We start from the raw sequence: 9221 nt of genomic DNA, 5'->3' as shown, positions 1-9221 counted from the left end.
CCTTGGTGTGCYACTGCAGGTGGGATGTGTCTGCAGCAATGGTGTGTCTGGCCAATACTTGGTAACTTATCTACAGAATCTCATCTCATTAAGTTCTTCTGTGGTTTAATCTTTCACTGCATCTTAGCCTGTTTTGATTTGACTTTTTAGTTGGTTTGGGTTTTTTTTTTACTTTTCAGTAATAATTAGGTTGTATAGCATTTATTTCCCCTTGTTCTTGAAAAGACTTCACCTTCCTAGTTAACAGCACTTGTGATTAAAGTACAACATGGAGAGATTCTTGCAAGACCTCTGAGATGGTCCTGCCACACTGCAATCAAAGCCAGCAGAGAGGAACAGACACTTTCAGAGCACGAGTCACACAGATGCTCTACTGCCCGTGCCAAAGGCTGGGCAAGACATGGTCCAGCCAGTAAGACTACAAGCATTTCACTAACCCCCTTGGTCCTACAGCTTTTCCCTTTTTTTTTTTTGTTTTGTTGGTTTTTTCCCCTAAAAATAACTGCTGGTGATTTGTTTTTGCAGGAATTGCAAGGAGGAAGCATCTTCTGTAAAAATATTTATTTTTAAATATTATTTCTTTTATTATTTTATTTTTTTAAAAAAGAATATAACCTCACAACCATCTTATTTTACAAAAGAGGTTTATGATGCAAGTCAAAATAATTTATATCACATCTGGAAACTGTTATAAATAACATATAATGAATAAATTGTTCAACTGTGATAGTTCCAAAAACTTTAGTACATTATAACATCTGTTTCTGAGTCCATCACTCTCTTCAGCAAAATAAACAAGATTTTGCAGTTTTGAATATTTTAGAAAATGACTTTTCAGTCTTCCATTTCTATATGAAGTCCCCATTGCTCCTTGAACTGCAGGAGATACATTTCTTGGTCCTCAGATGATTTCTCAGATACCTCTCTCTCATACAGTCTGAGCAAACTTCCTTCTTTCTCAGGATCATCACACTTGAACACTCCTTCGCACACCTCATTTTCAACACTGGACAAAGTAGGAATATACAGTCTTCCACTGTGAGGATCCCAATCAACTAATATGGTCTGCTCACCTTCTTTCTCTGTGAGGCCCCGTGTGATTTTTTCCAGCTGATGATAGGATGTCTGCCCAGATTTTTCAGTATCCAGGTCCATGAAGCTGATATGGGTCTCACCTGGCAGTTCATCTGCTGTGTCAGCCACCTTCAAATTAAGTTCATCTGTTTTCTGTTCGCCTGCTACCCTTATTTCGAGTTGGGGGGAATATGGCTGTCGTGTTTCCGTATCAACCACATCCCCCAAAGCAATCTGTGACTTACCCTGTAGCACCCTGGGRGCAGAAAACTTCTCTTCTGGTTTCTGACCAGCACTGAATTCTTCAGTCCTTACATCATGTTCATACTCTACAACCCCTGCATTTTTATCCCTCAAACTCGTCTGTGTTCCACAATGGCCACAAGATGTCCAGTTTCCAGTTTGGTCCCCTTCCACTGAAGTATCTTCTTTGTGTGAAGTCTCTTCATGTGAAATTTCAAGCAAATATTTTGCTTTCAGCAGTTGTTTAGAAGGCAAATCCTTCTCTTCAGTGTCGCTGTAAACAGTGCAGTAATGGGGACTTCTCCTTTCTGACAGTTGATGGGATTCCTTATAATCATCCCCATTAAAAGTGATAAGGTTGAGCACTATTTTCTCACTTGGTACAAAAACCCGTTCCTTGCATTTGTCAGTGTACTGCCATACCTGGAAAGTGAGRAACATTTTGAGTGAAGCAAAAKAAAAATAAAAAATCTTGCTGCTTCTTATACCATCATGTATTTTGAATATATAAGGTTAGGTTAGACTTTATTAGGAGGTTATTTCAATTTAGGGAAGAAGAAAGTTCATCATAGAAACATTCAGGAGTGTCAATATGTTTCCTTTTTTAACTCTATCCAAAGCACAACTATATTATGACCAGTTCTAATATCCCTTTCCTCACCTTCCCCATGTCAAAATAATGGTTAGAAGATTTCTGTCAAATATGGGTTTTGTTTCCACCAGCATAAATCAATGTGACTTTGGACAAAACACCAGTCTTGTTCTTGGAACAAAGATTACTGAATCTATTCCACTCCTTCTAACCAGTGAAGAGAAAATGCCATCACAACCAGCTCCCACAAGCAGTGTCAGGTAGCATGTTAAGGTATAACTTAGAATAAAATAACACCAGGTTTCCTTTCAGAGAAGCCTCACATCAGGTAGAAGTGCAGTGTACGCAGCCTGCGCTGCGCAGTCTGCCACAGGCTGCTTTGTGACACTGTGTGAAATCATTAAATTAAATGATAGAGATCTTTCTGAAATGAGTAATATTTCTGGAAGGAATGAACACTGTGTGGTCAATGGTGGAGTGAATAGGAAAAACAACCAGAAGCTGCATTTCAGTGCTTTCAAGCTTGAATACAAGAGTAAGACCACTAATCCATGTACCAGCTAGACTGAAAGGTCCCACAGGTCAGAAGTGCTGGACAAAAACAAATGGTTTATTCCATGCTCCCCCAGCCACACAGGGTGCACACATGCAGTAGTTTGTAGCTTGGGAAAGGCAGAGAACATCATTAAAATACCAGGTCTATATTAACTTGTTACCCTAACATTGACTGAATCCAAAGGTGGAGAAAYAAAATCGAAGCTCCAAGATGGTCATAAAAAAGTGCAATGAACATTTAAAAAAAAAATCAACGTTCAAATTTCATCTTTATTTGAGAAAAAACTCCTGAAGTTAAGAGTTCAGTCTGCTGCTGAGTGGAATTTTTCACTAGGTAGCCCATCATGCTCTTGGACCCTAAAGAGTTCTGTCCTGCCAGCTCTCCAAGAGACCAAGCCATCTCCCCACACCGTGCCCTGCATCCCAGGGATGAAGCATAAAGAATGAGACAGAAACAGACGTTTTACCAGGGCCTGTAATGAGAAGGGACAATATTTTTAAACTGAAAGAGGCTTCATTTAGACTGGATATAAGAAAAAATTCTTTACTGTGAGTATGAATAGGTTTCCCAAAAGTTGTGGATGCCCCACAATTGCAAGTGTTCAAGATCAGGTTGGATACAGGTTTAAGCAATCCAATCTAGTGACAGATGTCCTTGCCCATGTCAGAATGGTTGAACTAGATACCTTTGAAGTCCCTATCAGACCAAACTACTCTGTGATTCCACAGTTCTGTGATAAAACCAGCGCCTCATCAGTTCAGGAGGTGTTTCCGTGCACATCTGAACACACTGCAGCAGCAGCAGCAGCAGCAGCTGCTCCACTCCTGAGCCTTTCTGAACCCACAGTCCCTCTGGAAAGATTCCTCCTGTCACCTCTGCCCTGCTCTGATCTTCTTCATCAAGATGAGCATGTTGAAACCAACAGCCTTGCATCTCCCATCCCACAGTGTCACGCAGACTGGATTAACATTCARGTCTTCATTCATTATGTAATTGTWTGTTTATGGTTGAGCAACTTGTTTAAAGGTACYTGTGAGAAAGTTCTGCAGAGCTCATGAGCTGAAAGCCAGTAACACTTCATAGACTTTAAGTGCTTTTCCTAAAAATTGACAAACTTGGCAGCACTAAGAAGTCTGAGAACATATTTTTGCAGAAAGTGTATTTGGGCTGTCTAACAGAATGTGTTTGACTAGACATTTTTGGGTGTTAGGAAATGGTACAGTATTTGAAAGCATCCTTGAAATCCAAGTTAAATTATCTGTATGATGCATATGTGTTAAAACCTTCACAATCACAATTAAGTGTAAAAATATGGTAATACCCAGTAACCAAGAAAACATCATGGTGTTTCTGCACTGCTTAATTCTTCGCGTTTCTGAATTCAACAAATTAGTAACATCTGTTCAACTGACTTCACATAGTGCTYCATCTTAGATAAATTTATGGAGATCTGACATCCTGACAGACCTTGCCTAGTGCACCTCAGACCTTGCTTAAGGCAATGACTCTTCCCAAACCAATAGCTCCATCCTGATCCTTCTTAGCTCTGCTCATCTTTTCGGATCTGGTCATCTTTTCAGATGCAGTTGCAAACTTGAGTTATTACTCTGTTTTTCTTGCATTTAGTAACTYTCAGTGTGGTTTTCTTCTCTTAATCTGAGTGGCAACTAGAGATATTATTTGGAGCTAGCCATGGTTTCCTCCAAGCCTGCTTGGAACCCTGGAAAACACACAGCTCTACTGTGAGTGCCAAGGCTGGCAGTGACCCCCTGCAACAGAAGAAACGTACCAGGTTTGTTGGATGTTTTTGTTTGTGGACGTGAATATATTTATGCACACAATAGCATGTCACTGAAATAAAAAGGAGAGCCAGCATGGTAGGCATAACRTATCCAAATGTGATTGTTATAGTCTCATCTTCTCTTTTATCTGTTAAGAAAACAAAGTTCTCATGGTAACAAGCTACTTTTTAATGTATGTAGACAGTAATGCGTACATTCACTACACTGCTTTTTGGATATGTAATGTAAATGTTTTAGATAAACTAGAAATTTACAGAAATTAAAAAAATACATTAGAGCTACAGGACAATTTTTATTATTGTCTAAATTGTAAACTAAATTCTAAAAAGAAGTAAACCTCCCCCTCACTTAGGTTCTCCTGTTTCTAACTTCAGACTGACCCAGCTCTGCCACTCCCAAACCTTGAATTCAAGGAAAAAAAAATTCTCCATGCACTAAACTCAAAGAATGCARATACTTTCCTTCAGAGGTACTGATGTAGCTTCCAATCAGTCTCAGCTATGCTTTATTAGAGGCAAAGCTATATCATTGGTACCAGTGCAGGGAGAAGGGAGCAACCACACTAATCTCTCTCAAAATGGATACATAATCCATCAATCACCGTTATTTTTTTCTAACTCACATCTTCTTTTTTTTTAAATTTTCCACCTTGTACATACCTTTTAATGTAGCAATGCAATGTTCTTTGGAAAAGCCACTGTCCAAAAGCGGTGTGGTGACATGTATCTGTGCACTGACACAATAAGCTGTTCCAGGTTCTAACCAGGGCACAACCAAGGTGTTGTTGCTGATGGAGAAGAACCACTGGAAGACATCAAAAAATATTTTCCCCGCCTTTAACTCCTCAGCTACAGAAAGGTCACAAGCATACACATTTTCTAGAAAGATTAATGATGCTCTAAGAGCTGCCAGCTGCATCCTTTCTTCCCAAATGCAATCAGCATTCAAGTTACTTATTAAATCACATCCTCTCTGGTTATTTTTTCTTCCAATTAAATATTCTTGTACCATTACTGAACAATTTCACACTTCATATGAAGCAGGACCATTGGCTACTACTGGCCCACGTTCTTGTTCTGATGCTGCAACAGAGCTAAAGCACCATTCCAACCCTTGCACAAGCCAATGGTATGGTTCCACAAAATATTTCAAACTGGGATGTTCTGGAAAAGATAGAAGCCTTAGGGTTAACAGGATTTATGCAGACCTTGGAGTCCAAAGCAAAGCAATTGCTCTATTTCCTGCACTGTCATGAAAAAAAAAAACCAAACAACAAACCAAACAGAAAACYCCAAACAAACACAACCAATCTAAACACCAAACCACTTTTGTCTACTACACTTTTGCTAATCTTGGCACTYCAAGAAACACAGAGCACAGATTTAATAGGAGGAACAGTTCTACAGCCTTGTCAAAGCTTACCCTCTTCTTTGTTTTTTTGTTGAGGACAGACACATTGTACTGTAAGCCAGGATACACTTGAAGCAGAGATATGGATTCYTCCTCAGGACTTCTCTTCCACTTCTCAGGAACAGCCAGAATAATTGAAATAGATCTGTCAGTAGAAGATACACTTACCATGGGTGGATCAATTTTAGCTGGAAAAATGAACACATAGAAAAAGCAGTCAAATTCAGCAGAGGTAAACTTATTTGACCAGTTTCATAAAATCGATCATATTACATTTTTGCAATGTTTAAGTCTAAGCAGAACTTAGAACAATTTATTTATATTGGTAGAAAATTATTTGATCAGATAACTAAGAGGTTCTTTACAGCGAGAAAGTGAACCCTGACTTGGAATTTTGCCAAGGAATTCCTGGGACTTCACAGCATAAACAGCCTTGAAATTCAATTTACTTAAAATAGGCTGAGTTAGCAGTATGTTCTTAGATTATCTAGCACAGATAAGAAATATTGGGCTCCAGAGTACACTTACTGATTGGTTTAACAAAGCCTTTTCAAAATCAGAGTTATTTACACTGTGAATGCGCCACGGCTTTTATTTCCCTTGAGTAAGGCTTTACCATAGCATTATAAAGTATTCAGTATATACCAGACTATATTATATGTGTGTGTATATATATATATATATATATATGTATCCAAATTCTAACTGAATTATTTCAATTACTTCTGTCAAAAGCATAAATGTGAAACAACTGAAAAAAAAGTAACTTCATGTTAAAATGACAATATAATCCACAATGAAGGCACATGCAGTCTGAGCACAGATTATTAAACATGGCCATTGAACATCTGGCTGTGTGCTTAGCTTTCCTTACTGTCTGTAAGAGGGTTGAACCGTGTGGTCTCCACCCAKTCAGAGCACATCCCATTTAGGAAGGCTTTAACGCTTGCATAGTATTGTTCTTCGTAGTCAGAGGTCTCACTGGAGAGGTCACACCAYGTTCTGTTTATATTCCTGCATTCTGGCTTTCTAATCCATTTGCCAACACCATATCTATATTGCAAAAGAAAGAGAAAGGAGTTGTACAAAAGCTATTTCCATTATATTAGTCACCTGATAACATCATTTCGTCTGCTGTATTACGGCTGATAAAGCAGTTTGTGTGTTTAGCAGAAATGTGAAATTTCAAAGAATCCCAGCCTCAGCTGAGATGAAGCACAAGACTTCCRCAAGTTATYAATGAAAAATARATCAGAGTAGGCCCTATCCAGAAGRAGCCAGATGGAACTAACTGCAGTGTTAGTGATACCAATCCAAGTCAAGCTTTGCTTGTGCAGAACAGAGATCTCTCAACCTCAGACTCCACAGCTTTAAACTCTAGACACACAATAACAGAGACAGGAGAGSTACTTATATGGACAGAAAGAGTTCTGTCAGAATGGTCAGTGACTCATCCTCAAGTATGGACCAGAAGACACTCAGGGTCTCCAAGATGAATGATAGGAGACTTCTCATTCCTGCCTGTTGCCTCCTTTTCTAGTTTARAAGACTCAGCTGGGACACAATGAACTTCAAAACCCTTTTAGTTGAAAAAGGCCATGTATCTGCTATGAACAATGCCTTGGCACTGACCAGGGGCAGAGGGAAGGGACTTTCTCTCCATTCCAAGACAAAGGTGTTCCTTTCCAATGGAGTAAGCATGGCGAACAGAGCAGTGCAGTAACGCTGGTCCCAACAGAGAGAGCATTTTGCATGGCATGGCTATGCTTGAAACRAGCTCTGCACTCCCTCTTTTGTACATTTTTATCATTAATATTGCTGCTGTCACTGCTCATTTTCTTATCTCATTGCTCTTTCCAGCAAACCGTTCTTATCTCCCATCTGTGATCTTTGCCTTTTGTGCTTCCAGCTGGAGGTGCAATGGAACAGAGTGGCACCATGGTTTTTTTAGCAGAACTCCTAAATTGGGAACACCATTCCTAAACCATGACAACAATTATCATTCACTCTGTAACTGCTGAACACTCTCAAGTTACAGGAAACTTCCAGAAGTCTACATTCATTGCATGTTCTGGAAATGTTCCTAGATTGAAGGAACTGTAAATATTAAGGATTGGGAGCATAATATAATCTGTGACAATGATGCTACATCTGTTTAGAAGCCAAACTTCTATCACTGCCCTTCAGAAGGACACAGAGCTCTCACAGTAGGAATAAAGGAGATGGAGTCTGGTTCTCAGGCAGATTCCTTGATATCCTACTAAGGTGCAGACCCTGGCAATGAAAGGGCCTTATTCCAACCACATTACTTGGTTTTGCACAATGCTTGRTAACATCAGTGGATTTTCTCCTAGAGAGGCTTGCTCAATCAGAAGAAATCTGAGGAATTGGGTCTCTCAGGAAAGACCAATGACACCCTGGGTGTTATTAATACTGCATTAAATACTACATCTCCATATCTATTTAAATGTGTAAAGAGTACTCATGTGGAGAGATATCACAGCATATCCTTCATTCCTCTGTTTCATTTTAGGAGGAATGAGTCTGAAAGCTTCCATAATACTAGAATGTTGCTTCCTTCCCTTTTGTAGGAAGTACATCTCCTTAGACATTTTTAAACTTGAAGTGAACAGTGCCAGAAGTAGAAGTTAAAARCCAYACAAATTAAGTCTAKCTCRCACTTTAGTCMTTTCWTTACTTTAYATCAGCAATAACMTTGCAKGAAATTGGGGGGGRGRATTATTATTTAAAATACTAAAATAAAAKAATAAAAGKCAGTGGAAAATAAAATAAACAARYCAACTTACACTGAATATTTCACCCTGTAGAGTACTCCATTGCCTGTGCCCTCTGGTGATGACCAGTGAAGGACATTCTTCATGTTTATAGATTCAAAACGGACATTCCTAGGGTTGGGCAAAGARCAATACAACTCTCCTGAGAAAGAAAATAAGAAAGGAACAACACGCACTAAGAATCTGCAAGTACATATGCTTCCAAAGTAGCCAAAAGAGAGAGTTGTTTTTAAAAAGGCCATAAATTCTACCTTTTTTAGCATTCAAAGTGTAATGTGGTTGGCTACAGAAAATACATTTTTTTTTTACAAGTGTCCCCACCTACCTAGTGCAGCCTCAAATTCCATCTTTATAAGTGTGCTTTTTCTCTAGCAAAAATGGCTTTGCCATTTATGACAGGCACTGGCATGTAAACATTCAGGAATTGGAAGCTAAAGCTRGAAATGCTTGGCTTGGAAGAGACACATTTTTAAAACTGCATCTGTATTTGAATAGCAGAAAAATTCAACACTGAAAATTATAAAAAATCTCCTTAGTACTTCATGAGAATCTTCTTGTGGCTGAGCGGATTTTTAAAAGACAAACCAGGCATTTTAAAAAAGAYACACAGAGTCTACTGCAAACACAGCTTTACAAACCAAAGTATGACTTTACTCTGGAGAATTAGACTGGATGATCACAATAGCCCCAGTATCATTGGATCATCTCTGCTGATTTGCCAGGAAAGTCAAAAGCAAACATCTACTTTA

General features: G+C 38.9%; 1 protein-coding gene across 1 annotated transcript; it reads right to left on the bottom strand.

Annotated features, from left to right (window-relative positions):
* Positions 1-210: 210 nt before the first annotated feature.
* IL20RA (interleukin 20 receptor subunit alpha) lies at positions 211-8714 on the bottom strand. Its single transcript, XM_057370925.1, has 6 exons — positions 8485-8714; positions 6552-6730; positions 5690-5865; positions 4927-5071; positions 4255-4394; positions 211-1740 (listed from the first exon to the last, which is right to left on the bottom strand). The coding sequence occupies exons 1-6, from the start codon at positions 8712-8714 to the stop codon at positions 835-837; spliced, it is 1776 nt and encodes a 591-aa protein (XP_057226908.1). The 3' UTR covers positions 211-834.
* Positions 8715-9221: the final 507 nt, after the last annotated feature.

The sequence above is a fragment of the Malurus melanocephalus genome, unplaced genomic scaffold (assembly GCF_030028575.1).
Source record: "Malurus melanocephalus ecotype Western Australia unplaced genomic scaffold, MMel_1.1 scaffold_136, whole genome shotgun sequence".
Lineage (NCBI taxonomy): Eukaryota > Metazoa > Chordata > Aves > Passeriformes > Maluridae > Malurus > Malurus melanocephalus.
Note: the sequence above shows the minus strand (reverse complement) of the source record. Positions and strands in the feature narration are given on the sequence as shown.